Genomic DNA, 24,466 nt, shown 5'->3' on the forward strand with positions numbered 1-24,466 from the left:
TTATTGTCGTGTTTATAATCTCGTTTCTGCACCCTCTCGTCAAGATCCTGATGCGTACTGGCACCTCACCTTCCAACACGGAGGGGGTGCTGCTGACTGAGTCAGCATAAAGATCATGTGGTCTTACTGTTTGTCCCCTACAGCCTACATCACGACACCATCTACCTGTCTGCTCTGCCTGACCGCCTGCTGGCAGTTGATCAGTCTGTCGTCCCCTGTCTTGTCGGCGTGTGTTTGGGCCGTTTCTGTTCTTTGGAGAGTTATAAACATCTGTTTAGGAAAGAGAGATGAGAACTTTCCCTAGCAGCAGGATTTCAGCTCTTTCGCCACCTACCATAGTCTCCTATCCGTGCATCATTCTCGAAAACCGTAGCCTGCTCACAAAGTAGCTTTTTGAGATGCAGCTTCTGTACACGGCAAATTAGACTTTGTCGTGATTCTGCCATGCTTTATATTGGGGTTTACAACGCACCCTGGCAGCTGCAAAAGGGTGTGCCGCACCACAGACGCCCACTTAGTGATTTAGACTGGGTCAACCGACTCACCGCTGCTGAGTCGGCTTCTTGACTGGCTTACTAGCACCTGTGGAGGCATGGCAAGGATAGTGCCACATGCTGTGATCGAATTTGATCAATTGGTATCCAAGACCTAGCAGCTGGTAAGCCTTGTAACAAAGTCTTGTATCAAATCATTGCATTTCCATTCTTTGCAAACGATTACACCACAATCAAAGTCTTACTCCAAAGCTTGCATCATTGACTCTTTCAGAACGCTAAAGTGGCTAACTGCTGTTGTGTGCATTTGGTGTTGGTAAGAGAAGCAGTTCTGTTTGTGGACACGGCTGTCTGTCTATAGCCAATATTAGTCATGTTAAGTTTAGTTTGGCAAAACATGGAACAGGAGCCACTCATTTTACCCTCGGGGTGTTGGAGACGGAAAAACAGAGTTGGCATTTAGGCATGTGAACTGTAGTTTACTTCAGAGCTGCCCTGTGACCTCTTACCCCGAAGCACAACTGTGTCCTAGTTACTTAAATGTCTTGTTTATGTTCACAAATGAAATGAGCCTTTGAGCAAATGGGGCTGCTGGGTATTGGGCTACACCAGAGCCATCTAATAGAAGAGTTACGATATTGAGGGGCGTGGAAACCGAGCGCTGTTCATGCAGCCTGAACTGAGACAAGCTGTACTTTGAAATACATTGTTTTCAACGAGGGCGGCACAAACAAGAGCTATTTTAAGCATGTGTGCAACATGAACTGTTTTAAAGTATTGTACAGTAACAACTAAAGTCTCTTTAATGTTTACGTTACTTACTACTACTATTAATTGCTACAAAACAATCTTAAAATAAAGGGATTTAAGATCATTAAAGCTGAGCTGTTGCCTGAGTCCAATGCATTTCTTCCTACTTTGGTTGTCCCCATTCTCAATAGAAGTCTATGTAGGAGAGCTGCCATTGGACTGAAGCCCCATGAAGTGAACGGAGTTTGCGTAACTGTCTATATCTAAGGCTCTGGGCTACACATGTGCAATCACTGCAATGTGCATGGCCCATTTACTGTATGCACGACTGAAGGTGGGGAAACTGGGAATATGGGATTGCATGCTGTGCTCAAAGGATTTGAGCACGGCATGCTTTGATGTATTCTGGACATGGCAATAATGTTAGCTCATTGTTTTTTGCTGCACGTGTGTGTGTGTGTGTGTGTGCCAACAACACGGTCACGGTATGATCAACAATACCCAACCTCATGACGGGACTGGAAAAGCTTTTTGCTGGGATTAACTGCCTTGCTCAGTGGCACAGTCAGTCTCCCACGGTATCCTTCAGCTGAACTCCAGTAACCTCCGCGGTGCAGTGTTTTTGGCAGCAGTTTTAGTCAGGTTCTTCAATAGTTTTGCTTTTCATTTTAGTCACCTGGAATGTTTTAGTGTTAGTCTAGTTTTAGTCGACTAAGTGTCATGCGATTTTGGTCGACTAAATCTACAGTTGATTTAGTCGACTAAATTGTATTTTGGTGGGCCTTGATGCCGTCGTAATGACAGATTTTACACTTGCTGAAAAAAGCTGATCTACAAGCCCGCGACACGTTGTGAGCTTGTAGATCGGCTATTTTCAGCATGCAACCAATTGTAAAATGACTTGTACTGGATCTGTTGTCCACTAGTCCCTTCCTAACATTTTAGTCTAGTTTTCATTTGTTGACAATTGTCAATATATCTAGTTTTAGTCACCATAGCTTAGTTTTCATGTAGTTTCCATTTAGATTTTGTCGGTGGAAAAAAGGTAGTCGACAGAACATTTTTCGTCTTGGTTTTAGTCGTAGAAATCAACACTGCCGCGGCGTGCCCTACAGTAACCTAGGCCAGGTGCCCTGTAGTAACCTTGGCAGACGAGGGCAGGGCTATTGTTTGTCAGGTAGCTGACTTGCAACGCTCCATCACATGACACCTGCTGGGCCTGACAACAATGGAACTGCCTGTTTGTGTGTGTGTCCAGAGAATGGCTTGTTTGACACCATATCAAAGAGCCGTGTTTGTTATCCCTGAGGCTAGCCAGCCATGGGGCGTCTGTTGTTATGGTCTGGCTTTATTATCAGACGTACAGTAGTGCTGCTCTACGGCTGCCTTCTGTGTTCCTTAGGAAGTTGTGGTGGCTATATTTTCTCATGGGGCTGTAGTATAGTTTGCCAAAATATCCTTGATCTACAAAAGCTAACATGATGCCACTTATTTGCTTGTTGTAGATCTGTTCATTTTGTGTGCCCTATGTCAGTTTGTTCCCAAAGTGGGGTCCGGGGACCCCCATGGATCCCTGAGGGAGTTCCAGGGGCTCCCCAGCTAAATAGTTTAAAACCAAATGGACCCTTATGGGTCTGTAACTCTGAGTGTACAAATGGAACCAAACGGACCCCAACGGGTCTGTTTTGGTTACATTTGTACACTCTCAGAGTAAAATCAACATTACTTTTACAATATAAATTGGGTGTCCCAGAGATAGAAATGCCATTAAATGGGGGTCCGTAGGCTAATGCATGTCAAACTGGAGGGTCCTTGGTTAAGAATCACTGCTAGAACCGTAAAAATCTTCTCTTATGGTATATGGCATATCTTTTCAAATGGGGCTCCGCGGGCTAATAAATGTTGATTTTAGGGGTTTGGGAACCGCTGCCCTATGTTGCACTGAGCCACCTTATACAGTATGTGTTTGTGTGTCATCCTGTCTGCGTTCTTACAGCCAGTGTGTTTTGCAGTTTTTTTTTCTCCACACGAGACGAGGAAATTAACCTTCCCGGCAGGGTATTCCCATCACACCTGTGAATCCCCTCTGTCACGAGGAGGACGATGTTTGTTCTCCATCTATGAATGAGTGTGAGCAACATCCGTCAACCTTTTAATTTATGTCCTCTTCGCAGACGAGTCGATGCAATGATTTACAATCCGAAACTGGATCATATTCTGGGTGATGGGGGTTACATTGGTTCACTGCGTGCGCAGACAGCCGTGTTGGGCTTTGCGAGTTATGTTTCCGAGGTCAGAAAAACAAGGGCGGTCTCCCTTCATAGCCGACTGGCTACTGTCGGAGAAAAACGACGCGCCTGGAGAGGTGGAGACGGAGGGAGCAGAGTCATGTTGAGTGCTAACCTCTATCTCAAAATGGATGAAATATGATACACGATGCGTTGTAGGATAAGAAAGTTGCGTCTGTCCACTATCCCGCACATACTGAATAGGGTGCTCTTTGCAAAGGGAAATGTATATGTAATTATTTTATTTAACTTATTTTATTTAAATTCATAAAAGTATTTATCTCATGAAATATTTGATCTCGTAGTTCAACAACGACCTTAAACCTGGTGCCCCCATTGGTACATATAACTGGGAAGCTGTGCTCTTTGGGGACCAAGTCCTTGGTAACATGTGCACTTTAACTTCCGTCAAACTAATAAGAAGCCTTTATTGATGCATGGCTTGGCAACGATAATGGAAAAAAAAACACTTACTGGCCAGCTGAGCACAAGAGCCTTCATCAGGGTAGATGCATCATCTTATGACGCGTGTACCCTGTTTACACTTTACAGCTGAACATTGCGCCTTGGATCTTTTTCACGGCCTGGCTCTGCAGGATGATTGTCTCCTGTGTTTTCCTGTGTCCTGTTTTATTCACATGACAGCTTAAAAGTTCTCCTAAAGTACTACATAATGTGTAGATGGGACGAAATATGATTGAATGTACAATGCCCTAGTCAAAAAGCGACAAATGGAACGAGTGATTGGGAGAAATTAGTGAGAAAGCAGGACAAAGACGAAACCAAAAGGAGTTTCCAAAGTTCCAAACCGGAGTTTCCAAACTGTGTCAGCCAGCTGCTAGCTGCCAGACCGGTTTCTGGCAGCTCTGTGTTACACTAAGTAAGCCTTGCCAAGCCATGAGGCCCATTTATAGGGCAGGTGCCTATCCTGTTTCCATAGTGTGAGATAGCTTGTTACCCCGATCCATCCCTTGATGCTGCTGAGTGCCGAGCAGTAAAGCACTGGGTCCCATTTTTCTGGGTCTTTGGTATGACCCAGCCGGTCGACCTCCCAATCTCTGTGGTGGACACTGTATCCACAAGGCCACTGAGCTCTTGAGTTACAGTAGCAGGTGATTGTAATGCAAGGTGACAGGTGGTCAAAGCCTGTGAAAACCTGCTTCTAGGACAGAGGTACCACTTTATTCCATACTGTAGATCTGGATAAGTGGAGAATGCTTGCTTGCTTGCTTGACAGTTTTCTGAAAGACCTGTGTTTCTCAAACAATTTCATGTCAAAAAGGAGCCTATATGTAGGCCTATTAGGCCGCCGAACCCCATCTGAAAATATGTTGTTCCAGGGACCGCCTCAGAAGCAAAGATTTGAGTTAAAATCGTTCGCTCTGAAAGAATATATATTCATAGAGTTGCACCACATTTTCTCGATTCTTCAAAAATAGCAGAACTACAAGCTCGTAGATCTGCTATTTTTCATTAGCTAAAGTATAACATAATGCTTAAAACACCAAAAGGGGTTTCCGTTCAGAACAGGTTAATTTGACATGGAAGAATGTACAAATGGAACCAAATAAATTGGACCTGTGTAAGTGTCGCGACACTCCTTTACTTCCCCCCCAGAGTGCTATCGGTATCGCTGCTTCTAATAATTAGGATGAATAAATGCAGAGGACACATAGACAAAAATAGCCTAAAGAAGCTTTGACCAAATGATAATTAAATCCATTGGTTCCATATGTACACTTCTGAGTCCTGAGTTAAATTTAGAGTGTAGCATTCACAGTAAAATCACAGGATCTACTGAATGTGAAGGGGGTGACAAACTGACATGTTGAGCCATACAACACAGTATGGCAGCCCCCAATAGTACCCCCCTTCACATTCAGTAGATCATGTGATCTTTTGTGGCCAGATGAAATTTCCTGGGGTCTAGTAGGACTACAGTAAATAATACAAAAATAAATCGCTATAAAATTGTGTAAAGAAATACATATTTATTTTATTATTTATTTATTTATATATTTATTATATATTATTACATGCTTGAATGCCCCCGCCCCCCTGTCAAAAATAGCTAAAATCGCTAAAACGAAAGAAAGCAGCAAATAAAAAAAATTAACTCATCTTTTACTTTCTCTAATATCAACCTGAAACATGAACCTTTGTTGAGAAAAACTAAAGTTGTCCTTTAAATTCATCATCATGACATCATTATTTCAAGGCTGTTCGTCCAGGATGGCTTTCCTGCCGCTTACAGAAAGGAAGGCATTCTTCAGATCCTCGGTCAAAACAATGGAACAGGCCTGCCATGAATGATCCCTTTAGAGAATTTGGTTATTTTTGTTAGGCGCACCAGCACCCGCTGTTCTCCTAACCTAATCGCTGAGGCCTGAACAATGACATTTGTTGTTTTTGACTCGTGTTGACATTTAGCAATTTTTTTTCTCAGCGCCGCATCACCACACGCGCACACAAACCTGACTCCCACATCACCTCGGGCATCAAAAAGGAAACACTAGTAATAACGGGAGTGTTGGGGGTGATAACATCAGCCTCCGTTAGTGTGTCCTAACATGGGAGTTGGAGCATTTATGGGGTCAGTGAACGAACATCAACTTGACTGTGACTGAGACGGCGTGGGAGGGCAGACGGCAGGGCCGCTGCTGTTGCTGCATTCCGTTATCACACTTGGTCTTGGACCCCGGCCATATGGCAACACCGATGGCCTTTATCGTTCTGCGGCAGCAGGCGGCTAGCTAGGGTTCAACGTCACATGGTGTCACAGTATGGGCTCCATTGCTTAATGCACTCGTATCTCTGTTGGATGATAAAGAAGAGGTTACAAATAGTTCAGTGAGCCACCGAGGTAAAAGTGAAAGCACTTCACAGGCTAGGATACAAAGTCCACTGCTCTGGGCTTCCCCTGTGTCTAGGAAACGACAATTTTAAACACTTTTAGGCCTAATAAAAAAAAACTTTGGTTTCCGGTTGCCGACCGACTCTATTAAATATGCGCGACTCATATTATTTTATTGGCATTTGGTGAAAAAAAAAAAAAAAAAAAAAAGAAGCTCAGAATGCGACCGAGTAAGACCCAAAAGGTCTTTATTAAAATTAAAATTATCTTTGATGAGACCATTGGGACGCGCGAAGTCAAAATAAAGTTTTCTTTCGTCTAAAATATCACGTGCGCAAATGTTTTGGAATGCGTCATCGCGAGGAGACGCACAACACAACAGTGACAACATACAGCATGGACCTGTGCACGGTGTCTGTGACTGTCCACTGCCCGTGCAAAGCACCGCCACAGATCATACGATTGAGTACAAAAACATTTGAAGACATAATTAAGGAGGTGAAACCGTGCCGGTGTCGGTTTAAGTCCGCAGAAGGGAGACACGACCGAGCGGATAAATGGACTATCATCTCAGCCGACATACTCTCCCCCCCCCACCCTGGAGCCTCTAGGCGCCCAGGCTGGGTGCGTGCTGGGCATGTTTGACTTTCGGTATCTATAGCCCTGAGATGCGAGGAGGAGGAAACCCATTCGGCTCATGCTTCTACCCCGTCAGAACGTTAGCTAACGTTAGCTTAGCCCCATATATGTGCTCGGAGCTACAGAATGAGCATAGGGAGAGGAGAGGGCACATATGGGGCTAACGTTAGCTATGTTTTTGTCTTTTAATAACTAGCACTATAGCTATGTTGATGCCAGCAACACGTTCTAACTTTTTATGTCAAAACATGAATGGGCGTAGGGAGAGGAGAGGGCACATATCATATATGGCCCTGGGGCTAACGTTAGCTATGTTTTTGTCTTTTAATAACTAGCACTATAGCTATGTTGATGCCAGCAACACGTTCTAACTTTTTATGTCAAAACATGAGCTGGAAAGCAGAGGTTGTTTTACGTTAGGTGGGTTGTTGCTGACACCACCGTTACCTAAAACTGGATGGCCAATAAATGAAGTACACGTGATTTCACAATGTTTACAAGCATGAAAGATTCATGCCACCCCAAAACACAGGCGCAACTAAATAAAATAGGGGGCTTGCAAATGTAGTCTTAGACCTGCCATGATTCCACAGTTCAAATGAACTGAGTTGCAGGCAGGAGGAGGGGCAGCAGTTTGACGTGACTGTGCATTTCATTACTGTCAGAGCCTTCTAGTTACTGTAAGACAGTACAATTTACAATTTAGGCATTTATCAGACGCTCTTAATCCAGAGCGATTTACATTAAGCAAGAACAAAAAGCATGGGAATACATCACATAAAAATAATTTATCATGAAACATGCGTATTAAGTATTCAACCAGTGTGTGGACATTCTATTCAAAGTTTTCAAATGTTTAGCTGTAGGCATGTAGACGTAGTGTTAAAAAAGAAGCCTATCCATCATTGCCGTAGGAAAAAAAAAAGTTTAAAAAAAATCCTCTCTACCCATCCTTCCCACGAAAAAATAAATAAAAATAAAATAAATTCCTTGCTACCCAACTTTCCCACGAAAAATAAAATAAAAAAATAAAATAAAATAAATTCCCTACCTACTCAGCCCAAAAATGACAGCCAATCGGAAACCAAAGTTTTTTTTTTTTAGGCCTTAGACCCTCCACATGCTTGGTTCAATTGACCCAAGTTGCCCTGTTTTTTGTGCAGTCTTTTTCCCTCTACACCTCTTTGCTCAAAATAGCAGATCTACATGCTCACAACGCAATCCTACTTCATATGTTCCCGCTGTACATAAGAACAGTTTATTTGTGTGTGCGAGAAAGCGGGAGAGAGACTTGCAGAGAATGTTAGCAAATATTTCTTTAATGAAAGATGTGCACAGCCTTCCTGTCTGTCGTAATCCTACCCATAATTATCACGCAACTAATGCACTTTAATCTGAATTACTACTCTGGACGTATGAACTTAAAGGTTTGCCGTCAAGTGACATGACATTAAACATTTTAATTGATGAAATTGTCATACAAATAATTAAATTTTTTAGTTTTTGGCATTGGGACATATAATGGATTACATTTCTGTTTTGGCTTCCAGGCTGGATAAAGACAAACATTGCATAGGGTAGATATGACAGACATTTCTGACATTAATACATTTACAAAAAACAATAGTGCAAAGTGAATATATCTCGGCACATCACATTGCGAGCTTGTATTGCGATCTGTTTTTGAAAATGTTTGCAATGTATGAACATGGAAACGAATGACGATTATGAAAATAATTGCAATGAGGCGATTATGTAATTACCATGACGTGCCTAATTAATTCATGGTTCATTTTGTCTGCCTCTCGCCCCACACAGACACGTGTTCTTCATGCACGTGAAGGAGGACCTACAGAGGGGTCACCTGCGCATGGGCTCGGAGCAGGCCGAGGAACTGAGTGCTCTCCTGGCACAGGCGGAGTTTGGCGACTACAATCAAAACACAGCCAAGTACTGGTACTCTGAGCTGTGCGGCGAAGAGCCCAGCCCCGCAACAGTCAACAGGTACGGAAGACTTTGAGGGACTAGGCAGTGAAGTTCAGGAGAGCAGAGACACTGCATGGCCTTTCATATCCTCAATGTTGTAGGAAGGATTCTGGGTTTGCATTTCAATTAATTTATAGGTTTTAAGGGTTATGTGTTTTAACATACTGCATTTAGACACATTGATAGAGCAGAACCATCTAATGTGATAAAAGGACAGTGGTCTGACCTTGAGCAAGTCATGGTGCATTGTGACCGGTCATGGATATGTAATTGAGTTATTATGAAACTACTGTATAATGATGTACAGAACAGTCACTCATAACAGCTTATGACCTCAATCATATCTGATTTAAATATGAAATGAATTCCAGATTAGATTGATGTGTCGGATGATGTGGAGTGGTGTGTGTGTTCAAGGACCTTAGTTTTAATGCCAATGTTCATGTAATTACTGAGCAAGATCCAAACCATGGACATTGTGTATTACTGGAGCTTGTAGCTTGTATTACTTTACCTTTTTAGAAGAGTCTTCTTGGCCCAGGCCGTAGCGTAACGGTCTGGGCACCGGACTGGTAATCCAGTCGCAGTGTGCCGCGGGTTCGACTCCCGGACCCGACACGGCCTTTACTGCATGTCATCCCCCCATCTCTCTCCCGTTTCCTGTCAGCCTACTGTCTGTCCCTTCAAAAATCAATAAAAAGGCGTAAGCCGCAAAAAAATATCTTAAAAAAAGAAAAAAAGAAGAGTCTTCTTTATGAGTAAATATTTGCCACTATCAGATGTTATGGCATTGTTTCATCCACTGTTTCACAGCTGAAACACTATCCCACAATGTAAACATTCAACACAAACCATTCCAGACTTGCCTTTGAAAAACCACATGCTGCGCGTGCATCAGTATGAGCCAGCTTGAGCAGCAGACTGGGAAACCAGATATGAGCCCTTGCTGAGTTTTCTGAGTGGTTAAGGACAAAGCCTTAACCACTGTCTCTCATGCAGTGTTTTTCTCTCTTCTGAGCCCAACATGTTTGGGCATTGGGGTAGCTAAAGTGGAACTAACACTCTTGCAAAGGCGGTGGAGTCATACAGCATGGGGTATTTAGTCTAAAACATCCTTGGAATTCTTCTGGCTGCTGTGAAATGGCAACCAAGCTGGCAGTATATGATGGCAGGTAGCCTTTATTAAACTCAGATGTTTTTATGTGGCAGTCATCGTTATTTAAAATAACTAAAACCTAATTTGGTCAGAATTTATAGAGGGGATAGCCCCTTGATTGCGAACGCAGTGATTGCGACTGCAGTGAGCACTAACTATGAGACCCTGCAGATCATGTCTGTGTGTGTGTGTGTCTGTCCCGCTGTGACACCACCCGCCCGCCACCAGAGGGCGCAGCTGTAGCGTGCGCACACACACAACCACACACACACACACACACACACACACAGTAGAAAACTTAAAAGCATTACTAACTAAAAAGAAAAGAAAAAAGTACATAATTTATTCTAATTGTTGTTATTGCAATTTACGAGCTGCGTTCGCTTCCCGCGTTTTAAAAATGACTAGAAGTGAATGCCCTATACAGTATACACGTACAGATACCCACGCCCCCAGCCCTCATTTTAGAGAAATGCAGCACAATGACCTGTATAAAGGTCAGAAATAAACAGTGAAAGAATAAGATGAAATGGGAGTTAAATGCTGTAATTGACAAAATATGACTCCTAACGTCGTTGAAGCGGCACTCCTAAAATGTCCATGGGACCCATTTAAAAGACCACACTTGGGTCTCGGGACCCATTACATTGAAAACCTATTTACACCCATTCACTGATATTGCATACATCCCAAGGTGTCTCTTGTGATACTTTTGCAAAAAAGAAAAAACAGAATGCGCTGAAGGGGGAGAGAACTGGAGAAAAGTGGTAATTGACACAGAGGAGGGAAGGGAAAATGACAGAGCAGGATGAGAGAAGAGTAGTGTTGCCAAACCACTCCAATGTTAGTCCTGGCTCACATCACAGCACTCCACAGTGAACCCCACCACCCCTCTTGTTTACAAATGCTGTACAGTCTCTGGCATTTTCACAAACGCACTCGCCGTACTATGTTGCTCCAACCAGCCTAATCAGGCTAACAAGGAAATGAAAGGAGGATTTCTGTTACGCTATGATGTGCCCCCTTTCTCTTAATGACGTGTTGTTGTTTATCATTTGATCGCTAAATGTCCACATCAGCGACCACAATGTTTAGATTGTTCATAAATGTCTGGGACACATCGACGTCTAATCACATCAGTGAAAAGAGGCAGAACCACTGATGACTGTTTGATGTGAGAGGCTTGTTAACACGCAATGTGTTTATCGGATGTAAACAAGTACTGCATTACTGTGGGGTCACATTTAAGTGATTACAGAGTAAAGGATTGATTGTGGTCTGGCGACAGCACAGTACTTATATGTGGGTAATCCCACAGCAGTTTAGTTACTTTAGTAAGTGATTTAATCAGATTCCAAGATATGCGGGGGGGGGGGGGGTGTGTAACAACAATGTCTCCAACAATCACTTGTTACATAATTGTCTGTCCCTCTGCCAACTACTGCGGCTTTCAACCTGGCATCCCTATATTGTGAAAATCTTGTCGTGACAGAGAAACCTGTCTTCCTCATGCACTGTGGCGCATACGTAATGAATTATCCACCATGGCTCCACCAACAGTTTTCTTCACATCTTTCTCTTCCATCCCGATGCAGATTTTTAAATAACGATCTCCCCGCCGGCCCTAATACTTGTCTTGCTTGCATAATGAACTAAATGTACTCTCTGTACTCATTAGTGTACAGTGCACAGTTGGGTTTACTTTATGTGTACCGGTAATCATTAGTATACAGTGCACCGCCGGGCCTACGCTATGTGTTCAGGAGTCTCGTGTGCCCTTTGCACATATTGAGCAACAACCCTGCATTAACCAGTCTTTTCCCATCTTTCCGGTGCAGCATTATCGCCAGGCACAAGGCTCTGGAAGGTGTGACCCAAGGCTCTGTGGAGTACCAGGCCCTTCAGCTGGTGTCCTCGCTGGAGCATTACGGTGTAGAATGGCACTGGGCCCGTGACGCTGTGGGCCAGCGGCTGGCCATAGGAGTCGGCCCCGAGGGCATCGCCATCTGCAAGGAGGACTTCACTTTAGTCAACAGGTACATGCAGATCTATAGGCAGGCTTCAGAGCTCCTTGGTCAGGACAGATCACATTTTACACATCTGTAATTTGTCAAGCCCTACTTGACAACGCATCACATTACATAGCAACATGTAAGCTTTTAAATAACCAATTTCACAATCTTTAAAAAAATATATCGTCACAATATTACAATATTGAGGTGTTTCGGAAAACAATATTGTGATATTTGTCCATAGTATTTGTATATTGTACCATGCTGCATTGAGATTCATAACTAACTCACCTTTCAGAACACATCACTGCACGTTGTATTCTGCAGTCGGTTGGTTCTCATTAGCATCTCGCAGGCTGCAGCATTGGTATATTTTCATTTATAAAGCCATTCTGGGTTATCTGCCGTCTTACATTTCATCTAAATTCGACTTGGTCCAAAATTGTCTCAACCTCGGGTGTGTAGTACCAGCATTCAAATCCAAGGGGGGTACAAAAATGTCTGGCCCTTAGTCATCGACCTACAGTCCAGACTAAAATTGGCTTTGAAAATTCCCTTGAGAAGTTTCAAAAGGATCATCTTAGATGTACAGTCCAGCATCTGCACATGTTTTGTACTAGCCTATGTTCATGCCTATATATTTATTATGTTGTGTATTTTACCCTGCCATTAAAAAAGTAGGACTTTGGTGATGTGGTGTTATTCATAGGTACTTTGATGTGTATTATGGATGTTGTATTTGCTGGTCCAAAATGTAACATTGACGAAGTGGTATTGAAGTGACATTTTATTTCTGCCTCTTGGCCAGTTCCCACTTGCGTTTAATAAAGGTTAACCCCGGCCCAGGCCGTAGCGTAACGGTCTGGGCACCGGACTGGTAATCCAGTCGCAGTGTGCCGCGGGTTCGACTCCCGGACCCGACACGGCCTTTACTGCATGTCTTCCCCCATCTCTCTCCTGTTTCCTGTCAGCCTACTGTCTGTCCCTTCAAAAATCAATAAAAGGCGTAAGCCGCAAAAAAATAAAAATAAAATAAAGGTTAACCCATTCTGAGCGGGAACCCCTTTTGGTGCTAGCATTATGTTATGCTTTAGCTATTGAAAAATAGCAGATCTACAAGCTCATAGTACGCCACTGCGCGCTACGAGCTTGTAGGTCTGCTATTTTAGAAAAATCGAAGAACGACTGACATAGAAAACTGTCGGGATGTAGAAGACATTTTTAGAATCTGATCTCAGGTCAAAATGTGTTAAATAACAAATATATTTATATTTTGTCCATATTGTCAGTCCTAACCTGTCCTCTTTGTCCCCCCCCCTCCCCCCCCCTCCCCACAGAATAAGCTATCCCATCATCCAGATCGCCACGCAGTCGGGGAAGAGCGTCTACCTGACGGTGACCAAGGATACCAGTGACAGCGTGGTGCTCCTGTTCAAGTTGATCAGTAACCGGGCAGCCAGCGGTCTGTACCGAGCCATCACAGAAACGCATGCCTTCTACAGGTGGGTCTGTTTTTTTAGAGATGTTAAATCAATACATTAGCCCCATTTCTGCAGCACTTTTTGAAAAGCATATACTTCGTTGTATGGTGTTCTGTTGAATTCACTCCCTCAAGAAGCAAGTTGGAACATACTACAGTGTGTGGTCTGATGCATTGGATCAGTCAACCTATTGACGGTGTAATTTCTCTGATCGTTAATGTAGTCTACAACCATTTGAAAGCAATATCTTTGCATGAGAGATCCAAACATTGCCCTCTCTTGGAAGGGGCTTGCTTGGCTCTGAAACATGGCTCTCTGTCAGTCATTTACCCATCTTTACTGCGCCAAGAGAAGGCAAACAATTCCTGGCCACTGTAGCGTGTCATAATGGTGCCATCATGACGCAGCCAACCATCACCACTGCTTTGATAAACAACCACCAGATGCAGCACAACGGAGAGAACCTGTCCTAAATGTGTTTCCTAAAGGCAGGTTCTGCTCTATTTGGCACAGAGAACTTATATTCACTTGCTGAATATGCATCATCACAACCGTGGTGCACGGAAGGCTCACGTGCACACACACACACACACACACACACACACACACACACACAACACATCATGTACTGTAGCTAACGCTCCCATTTGAATGTTGTTGTGCAGTGGTTTCCGTGAAAGCAGAGCATGTAGGACAGTCTTGTGGGGGATGGGTGGCATGATTTTTTTTTTTTTTCCTGTTCTGTTCTGTTCCTAGTGAAATATGTGCATGCGTGCAGTTTTCAGCGAGCATAGACAATCCAAATGGCTGAGCTATGAAATTGTTCTCAGCCACAGTCACAATGGCCCCAAAGGTACAAAAGACGAGCCTCTCCCTTTGTTTCTGGGATGGGATACAGCTCTGAGTCTGCATATTTGTTGGAATGTCTTCAACAGGCTCTGGTGCATCTATAGTCTGTAGGGTTTTGGCTAGACTGGGGTTTCTACTGCATCTAATATATTTTCACCTCACACCGGCATTGAAAGCTGAGTACAGCAAATTCACTTATTTGTACTTGCATTGCCATGACATCGACAAAAAACGACTGCTCAGATTGTACTGTATTGTAATATTTTACGTTTCCTCCTCCCAGGTGTGACACCGTAACGAACGCGGTCATGATGCAGTACAGCCGCGACTTCAAGGGGCACCTGGCGTCTCTCTTCCTCAACGAGAACATCAACCTGGGCAAGAAGTACGTCTTCGACATCCGCCGCACGTCCAAGGAGGTGTACGACCACGCGCGCCGCGCACTGTACAACGCCGACCTGATGGCCCGCAACGGCGAGCGCACACCCCCCTCTCGCTCCCCGAGCAGGGATGACGACCACCAGGACGAGGGCCTGGACTGCGGCAGCTGCCAGCAGAGCCGGGCCTTGCAGGAGAGGCTGCAGAAGCTGAGGGAGGCCTTGCTGTGTATGCTCTGCTGCGAGGAGGAGATCGACGCCGCGTTCTGCCCATGCGGCCACATGGTGTGCTGCCAGACCTGCGCCAACCAGCTCCAGGTAGGCCTGACCAGAGCCATCTAATAGAAGAGTTGCGATTATTGAGGGGGCAGAAACCGAGCGCTGTTCATGCAGCCTGAACTGAGACAAGCTGGAGTTGGAAATGCATTGTTTTCAACGAGGGTGGCGCAAATAAGAGCTATTTTAAGCATGTGTGCAACATGACTGCTGTTTTAAAGTATTGTACAGCAACAACTAAAGTCTCTTTAATGTTTTTGTTATACTATTTCTACAAAACAATCTCAAATAAAGGGATTTAAGATCATTAAAGCTGGGCTGTTGCCTGCCTTACTTCCAGTCCAGGACTTGTCCCAGTTGGTTGGCCCCATTCTCAATAGAAGTCTATCTAGGAGAGCCGCCATTGGACTGAAGCCCCGTGAAGTGAACGCAGTTTGCGTAACTATTGCGTAACACAATCTAAGGCTCTGGGCCTGAAACAATCCTAGATGGTCACATGTAGAACAGCCAATCCGACCAATATGCCCACGGGCACTCCAATATGTGGGCATATACTGATGACATCAGATCAGGGATCTCCATATATGGACTTCAAATGGACAAGGACTGACAGATCTCCATATATGGGCATAAAACAGACTGACGGGATACAGATCTGTCCTTCGATCCCATTGTCCCCAAGATTCATTTGATTACCTTAACTAATTCACTAATATAATCAATTCAGTTTGATGGCAGAACATCATTTTTGATGGCTGAGTGCAATTCTGTATCCCTCCCTCCCATACACGATCTGAGATATTTGCCCGTAAATGGTGCATTTATATAGCGCCTTTATCCAAGGCGCTTTACAAAGATTGTGCATTACATTCACTCATTCACACACACATTCATGCAAGTGTGTGTGTGTGTGTGTGTGTGTGTGTGTGTGTGTGTGTGTGTGTGTCAGTGTCAGCCCGGGTTCGAACTGGCAACCTTGCGGTTACCATCCAGCCACTCTACCCCTGAGCCACAGCCGCCACCCTTTTAATGTGGCACCTTTGTGCGCACGTCCTGGTGCTTGTGTGGAATGTGTCAAAGAGCTGGCAGTACAGGGCCCGCCATGTGGTCAACGGAGGCCTGCGCAGCCAAGGTGGCACAGTAGAACCGCAGTCCAGCCACATGGGAGGCCAAAGGAAACATTACAGGGGGGTTGAACTTGTGCACACTTTGATACAGTGCAAGACATTGTTTTATTGTCTTTGTGAACCTTGTGTGGCTGACCAGGACTTTATGCCTTTGTATTGTGGCCAATGTTTTCGACACAGTGACGGAACACTAGGTCAGGAGTTGACACCGAGGAACAACGCACTGACATAACAATGTTATCGATGGGTGTGTGTGTGGTGACGGTCTTATCTGTTTTGGTGGATTTTTATGACTAGTCTCATGACATTATCAGGAATATAGTCACAACGTGACCATGAATTGATGGCATTACTATTCTGGGCATGTCATAGTACATGATAATCGGCAGGCATTTGATAAATATAGCTGCTCTACCGGCTCACAGCGCAGCTTGTAGATGGCTAAGTTGTTCACCTAAGAGATTTGTTGTAGCAGGAACAATAGAGGTCAGTGTGTAGACCAAGCTTATTATAGTTAACTAAGACTAACTGAAACGGTATTGTGTTTACACAACGATTTTACTGCCAAAAACAATGCTGTTGTGTGACCATGTCTCTTCTGTATGCCCCCCCCCCCCCCCCCCATGCAGTCGTGTCCCGTGTGTCGTTCCGAGGTGGAACACGTCCAGCACGTCTACCTCCCCACGTGCACCAGCCTGCTGAACCTGGCCTTGACCAATAACAACAACCACCACCACCATCACCGCAACAATGGCCCGGCCCCCATTCACAGGGACATGGCCTCGTCACCACCTCTCACCTGCTCCTCTAGTGACTATGACCACAAGGTGACGTACCACACATCGTAACCGTGAACTCCATCCATGTTGTCTGCTTGGGCCGGAACCAACAACAATAGTAATGAACTAACTTTCCACAACAACTCCACCTAACATGAGATTTCCAAGCTCCCCAACTCCACCCAACATGAAATCTGCTGCACCGAAGGTTCGTCTCATACTAAAACCACTCCACTCAACTTTAGCGTTGCCGTTTTCATTGGTCGTTGGCCTTCATTTCAAACCAGCCAGCCATTATTGGTTGGTAGTATTTTCTCCAGTTTGTTTTGATTGATGGCGAGGCAGTGATGTCACTCCTTGTTCTTTTATTTTTTAAAGCTTCCTCATTACCACTTTATTTTAAGAATAGACTCCTATTTTTTTTTCTTAAATTATTGCATCAGTTGATCTGATACACAGTAGAAGCATCATTTATTTTCTTGTTTTGTGCTTTGATTTGTAGACGTTTTGTCTTTACTCCACATCAGACTCCTATAACCCCACAAAACATGTACCAAATTGTGTGCTTTAGGAGAACAGCGAAACATTGTATATAAGAGATTTGTGTGTGAAATTTTACTTTCTTACATTTTAAAGCTTTTTCTTTTTATGATGTAACAGTTTCTTTTTTTTCTCCCTCTGCTCATTTAAACGTGTTTTTTGTTCTGGTGGTTTTTTCCCATGCCAATGAGGAGGTCTTAAAGGGGTTTTTGGAAGCTCTGCTCTGGTCACAGCGCTGCATACTGATCAGGAAGCAGAGGTGATAAGGCGTCCATTGTTCCTGCCCATACAGCCATCTCTATGGCAGGGTGATTAGGGAGGTGGCTGGGGTCTGGTGGCCTCTCAAATCCCACCACAAAACTCCGACTGTGTATGAGAAACTGACACCCCCAGACCCCCCCCCCCCACCACTCCACACCTCACAAAACAGGTTTGTTGTGGTGTTTTTCTTTTGGCTTGTATTGTTTTTAGAATAACTGCCAAATAAAAACCACAAGCCCTGTTTTCACACTGACTGCTGCGGTTTGACGCCTCATTTTTTTTAAATTACCTCCATGCCAACAGAATCCCGGAAACGAGGGAACCTTTCAAAAGAGGGTCTTTTCTTTCCTACTTGAAAAGTAATAGAGATTATCTACTGTCTGAAATCCTGCCTCTTATATATTTAGTTCAACAGGAAATGATATAATGTAGTTGTTTGTCCAGTGTTTTTCATCCTGGAAAACTCTCAGCTGTCCTCTTTGGGGGCAACGTGTGGGTTTCCATTTGGTTTTATTTATAATGGTACTAGGAGATCTGTCTGTGCAATACTATCTCAGTTTTTGAAAAGCTTTTTCTTTCTTTTCTTTTTTTTAAAGATTTTCCCCAAGTTTTATCATTTGTAAGATTAGAGAAATGCAAAGGAAAAAAACAATCTACGTCACTTTACCAAGAACTTTTTCCCAAGTGTATTACCCATAGGGGTCTTGGCCTATATGTAGCAGCAACACTGTGTGTTTAGACTATATCCTTTCTTTGCACAATTTTTTTTTTTTTTTGTCTTGGCAAGAAGAGGAATAATTCTGTATCGCTGACGAGTCACTGCAGGGGAAGGACTTTTATGATTTGTACAAGGTAGCAATTTGTTTCTGTTTTCTGAAGCAAAGGCCACTATGCTCTGTAAAATGTAGATATAACTCTTAGGATTAAACTTTTATATATATATATTATATATTATGCCTGGAACAAGAGAGAAAGTATTAATAAAGTTGTTTTTTAAACGAACACATGGAGTGCCTGTGGATTTGTGATTAGTCTGCAGTTACATCATGACACTGACCATTTGTGTGACTGGAGTTTCTAGGTGAAAAGACGAACTATAGTCTGTCTTCCGAAACCATGAACTATAGCTTTTTTTCATTTATTTTTATTTTTATATACATTCTCCAAAATCATGAAAAATGAAAAGGCAACACAGTTTTCTGCTCATCGTGTTGCCTTTTCATAGATTATAACCCCAGGTTCTTTTTTTGATTTATTAGATCCCCATTAGCTTACCGTTAGTCACAGCAGCTACTCTTCCTGAGGTCTTTACTGTGTTTGTACTCTACAGTTAGATTACCAAGTCTATTTATTACTGGGGTCTTCACTGTGTTGGCTGGAGGGGCAGGGGTAGTTCTGGGTGGCCGACCCCGGCGTGGAGGCTGGCTCGTCTGGAGCCATATGAGCAGGCTTAAGGCGATCGACTGAAATCCGCTCCTTATTCCCCCCCCCCCCCCCCCCCCCATGTCCACTACAAGGTTCTTGGGGCCCACCTCGAGGACCCGGAAGGGCCCGTCATATGGAGCCTGCAGCGGAGAGCGGTGGGCATCATGACGGATGAATACGTAGCGTGCAGCCATGAGGTCCTTCGGGATGTAGTACTGGGGAAGGCAGTGGTGTGTATAAACCGGGGCAAACGCACCCGCGAATGTAGAGCGCTGAACCGCGGTGGACCAAGGGCCAGAGGAACCGGGGAGAAACTCCCCAGGGACGCTCAGCGACTGACCAGCTCGGCCGAAGAGGACTCCAAAATCACGAAAAACGACATGCTATAGTATGCCGTCCAAAAACAAATATGAGAAATGTATAACTTTGGCATGCTACTAGTCCTACATACTTACACCTACCAACCCCATTCTAGCCTACTTAGGTTCATCTTACGGTGGACATAGTTTTAGAAATATAGTGCTTTCAAATTTGAGACATTTATAGGCAGATAGTGGTATTTCAAAAAATAACTTTCACACCATTCACACTTTGTAAAATTCAGGTTACTGTGGAGACACATGCTGGAACTTTTTACTTTGAAATGTTTTGTAGTTTCTGAGTTATTTAACTTAAACGCCCAATGCATTCTCTATGGCAATAGCACAAACTTTGGCATGCTACTAGTCCTACATACTTAAACCTACCAACCCCATTCTAGCCTACTTAGGTTCATCTTACGGTGGACATGTTTGCCTGAAAAGGAATCTTTGAAAGGTGTCATAGTTTTAGAAATATAGTGCTTTCAAATTTGAGACTTTTATAATGGGACTCAATGGCAGATTTTGGCAAGTCAAAAGTCACTTTCACCTAGAAACTCCATTCACACTTTTTATTATTCAGCTTACTGTGGAGACACATGCTGTAACTTTTTTATTTTTAAATGTTTTGTAGTTTGAGTTATTTAACTTAAACGCCCAATGCATTCTCTATGGCAATAGCACAAACTTTGGCATGCTACTAGTCCTACATACTTACACCTAGCAACCCTATTCTAGCCTACTTAGGTTCATCTTACGGTGGACATGTTTGCCTGAAAAGGAATCTTTGAAATGTTTAATAGTTTTAGAAATATAGTGCTTTCAAATTCACAATGGGGCTCAATGGCAGACATTGGCACGTCAAAAATCACTTTCACCTAGAAACTCCATTCACACTTTTTATTATTCAGCTTACTGTGGAGACACATGCTGGAACTTTTTACTTTGAAATGTTTTATAGATTCTGAGTTATTTAACTTAAACGCCCAATGCATTCTAGTCTGTGGCAATAGCACAAACTTTGGCATGCTACTAGTCCTACATTTTTTTCAAATCCTCAAAAATGATGAAAAACGGCGTGCTACAGTATGCCGTACGATATGGGCTATTAGACGAGCGTCTAAAAATGGGATAAAAAACGTCTAAAAATAGACGTCTAAAACACGTCTAAAAATAGACGTGTTTTAGACGTCTATTTTTAGACGTTTTGTCTAATAGCCGGCTATTGCTCAGTGGGATGGTCAAACATGATGAAAAACAAGGATAAAAAAAAAAAAAAAACGATGGGCTATAACCCATGTTTTTTGATTTTTTTGATTTTTTTTAAATCCTCAAAAATGATGAAAAACGGCGTGCTATAAAATGCCGTACGGTATGGGCTATAGCCCATGGTCAAAAATGATGAAAAACGAGGATTTTTTTTCTTCAAAAATTCAAAAAACGATGGGCTATAACCCATGTTTTTTTATTTATTTTTTAAATCCTCAAAAATGATGAAAAATGGCGTGCTATAGTATGCCGTACAGTAGGGGCTATAGCCCATGTTCAAAAATTATGAAAAACGAGGTTAATTTCTTTTTCAAAAATTCAAAAAACGATGGGCTATAACCCATGTTTTTTGATTTTTTTTTTTTTTTCAAATCCTCAAAAATGATGAAAAACGGCGTGCTATAGTATGCCGTACGGTAGGGGCTATAGCCCATGTTCAAAAATGATGAAAAACGAGGTTAATTTTTTTTTTCAAAAATTCAAAAAACGATGGGCCATGTTTTTTTAATTTTAGATTTTTTTCAAATCCTCAAACATGATGAAAAAATTCCTCCGCAACACTCCGCAATTCCTCCGCATCCTCCGCAACACTCCGCAATTCCTCCGCAACACTGCTTTGAATGCCAGCATCAGAGTTTTGTATTCTGTGACTACCGGCCGTTAGCAAATTGCGGAGTGTTGCGGAGGAATTGCAATTAACCTCGTTTTTCATCATTTTTGAACATGGGCTATATAGCCCATACCGTATGGCATACTATAGCACGCCGTTTTTCATCCTTTTTGAGGATTTGAAAAAAATGAAGAAAAACAAACAAAACATGGGTTATAGCCCATCGTTTTTTGATTTTTTTTATTGTATAGCAGTGGCTCACAGCCTCAGCCTGATGACCTCAAAAGTCTCATATCTCCCCTGAGCCATAGGCAGTTGCTTTGGCTTAGTGGTTAAGATGTTGTCCTTCAGTGCAGGTGACCTGTGTTCGATTCCTGGGTGTTACACTCTGATGAACGTCATTCTATGTTCAACTCTTGATTCTTTCAACTTTACTATCTGAAGGCTAACATACAAAAGATCGCTTCAACAGTACAAAGAGGCAGATGTTACTGAGTGATGGTGTAGTAGGGGTTATTCCGCACAGAGAGTTCATTTTCAAATCCCACTCTTCCTAAAGTTTAATGCTAGTTATTGAGCTTCATTTACTGCTATTCTAGCAGTGGCTCACAGCCTCAGCCTGATTACCTCAAAACTCTAATTGTCGTAGTGGTTAAGATGTTGGCTTTCCACGTGGGAGACCAGGGTTCGATTCCCGGCTGTTACACTATCATATAAAAGAAGACCTCAACAGCGCTAAGAAACATCTGATTAATATGATTCTGTGTTATTTAAACTTTACTAACTGAAGGCTAACGAACAAAAGATCACTTCAAAATGACCAGGAGACTTTGCCTGAGAGTGTCTGACTGATGGTGCAATGGTCTAATCTTCAGGCTTTCAGTACAGACATTCCATGTTCAAGTCCTGTTCCTCCTACAGCTCAATGCTGCAGTAATTTGAACTTTTCAAGGCTTGAATGAAAAATAAAAACTCAAAAGCACCAGGAGACATCTGCTGAATGCCCAAAGGTGCCTTGGCGTAATGGTGTGGAGCGCTTGACCCGTTGCCTCTGCTACAGGCAGTTGGCAGGTTCAAGTCCCATGTCATGACATCAAGGTGCTGGAGGACCATCGTGAGAGGGTGCTCTCACCCCCTGTTTCCTGAGATGTAACGGTTGGGGCTTATGTCTGAAAGAACCCTGTCCAGCTAACCTTTTACCATGAAAATGTCCAATTTAACATACTCTTACCACCTCTCAGTTTGCCCTTTTCCAACTGGCCTGGAAGCCAGACATAAAAGAGGGACTTTCCAACCATGTTTTGGCCCAGTATGCAAATAGACAGACTATTCTTTCTGTCAGATGATGGGCCAAATTGCTATTTTATTTTTAAACGTTTGACCTAATTCTTATCTGTAAAATTTTAGGTGGACAGGGTTCTTTCAAACATAACCCCCAACTGCTACTTTTCAGGAAACAGGGGGAGAGAGCACCGTCTCCCGATGGTCCTCACTAGTACCTTGCATGGGACTTGAACCTGCAGGCAGGTGGTAGCAGAGGCTACCGATCAAGCACACCACATCCATTGAGCTAAGGCACCTTGGGGCAATCAGCAGATGTCTCCTGGTGCTTATGAGTTTTTATTTTTTATTCTAGCCTTGAAAAGTTCAAATTACTGCAGCATTGGTTGAGTATTAGTTTTGAACCAGTAACCTTTGGATTATGAACCTCAGATTTATCTTTTGAGCCACATCGGCATGTAAGGTACAATCGGGAACTTATATTTAACCAGCCGTTTAGAATTTAGATGGACAGTGAAAATGTTCTTCAGGAGAATTGAACCCGGAATGTTCTGCTTATAAACCCCAGGTTTATCAACGGTGCCACACTGGCATGTGAGGTACAATCGGGAACTTATATTTAACCATCCGTTTAGAATTTAGATGGACAGTTCTGTTTATAAACGTCTAAAACAAGTCTAAAAATAGACGTGTTTTAGACGTCTGTTTTGAGGATATGAAAAAAAACAAAAAAAACATGGGTTATAGCCCATCGTTTTTTGAAACTCTTTTTTCATCATTTTTGAAATTTTGAAAAAAATAAAAAAAAACTCGTTTTTCATCATTTTTGAACATGGGCTATAGCCCATACCGTACGGCATACTATAGCACGCCGTTTTTCATCATTTTTGAGGATTTGAAAAAAATGAAAAAAAAAAAAACATGGGTTATAGCCCATCGTTTTTTGAAATTTTGAAAAAAAAAAATTAACCTTGTTTTTCTTCATTTTTGAACATGGGCTATAGCCCATACCGTATGGCATACTATAGCACGCCGTTTTTCATCATTTTTGAGGATTTGAAAAAAATGGAAAAAAAAAAAAAAACATGGGTTATAGCCCATCGTTTTTTGAAATTTTGAAAAAATAAAAAGAACTCGTTTTTCATCATTTTTGAACATGGGCTATAGCCCATACCATATGGCATACTATAGCACGCCGTTTTTCATCGTTTTTGAGGATTTAAAAAAAAAAAAAAAAAAAAAAAACATGGGTTATAGCCCATCGTTTTTTGAAATTTTGAAAAAAAAAATTTAACCTTGTTTTTCTTCATTTTTGAACATGGGCTATAGCCCATACCGTATGGCATACTATAGCACGCCGTTTTTCATCATTTTTGAGGATTTGAAAAAAAAAAAAAAACATGGGTTATAGCCCATCGTTTTTTGAAATTTTGAAAAAATAAAAAGAACTCGTTTTTCATCATTTTTGAACATGGGCTATAGCCCATACCATATGGCATACTATAGCACGCCGTTTTTCATCGTTTTTGAGGATTTGAAAAAAAAAAAAAAAAAAAAAACATGGGTTATAGCCCATCGTTTTTTGAAATTTTGAAAAAATAAATAACCTCGTTTTTCATCATTTTTGAACATGGGCTATAGCCCATACCATAT

General features: G+C 42.6%; 1 protein-coding gene across 1 annotated transcript in view; it reads left to right on the forward strand.

Moving 5' to 3' along the window:
• The window catches only part of mylipa (myosin regulatory light chain interacting protein a), a 28,628-nt gene extending 9,757 nt beyond the window's left edge, over positions 1–18,871 (forward strand). The window contains exons 3-7 of the mRNA XM_083766058.1: positions 8,844–9,029; positions 12,006–12,203; positions 13,517–13,681; positions 14,793–15,204; positions 16,919–18,871. Coding sequence (XP_083622184.1) covers positions 8,844–9,029; positions 12,006–12,203; positions 13,517–13,681; positions 14,793–15,204; positions 16,919–17,137 — 1,180 coding nt within the window. The 3' untranslated portion in view covers positions 17,138–18,871. The remainder of the gene's footprint in view (positions 1–8,843; positions 9,030–12,005; positions 12,204–13,516; positions 13,682–14,792; positions 15,205–16,918) is intronic.
• The last annotated feature ends 5,595 nt before the right edge of the window (positions 18,872–24,466 follow it).

This window comes from Protomyctophum parallelum (genome assembly GCF_964188405.1).
Source record: "Protomyctophum parallelum genome assembly, chromosome: 1".
NCBI classification, from domain to species: domain Eukaryota; kingdom Metazoa; phylum Chordata; class Actinopteri; order Myctophiformes; family Myctophidae; genus Protomyctophum; species Protomyctophum parallelum.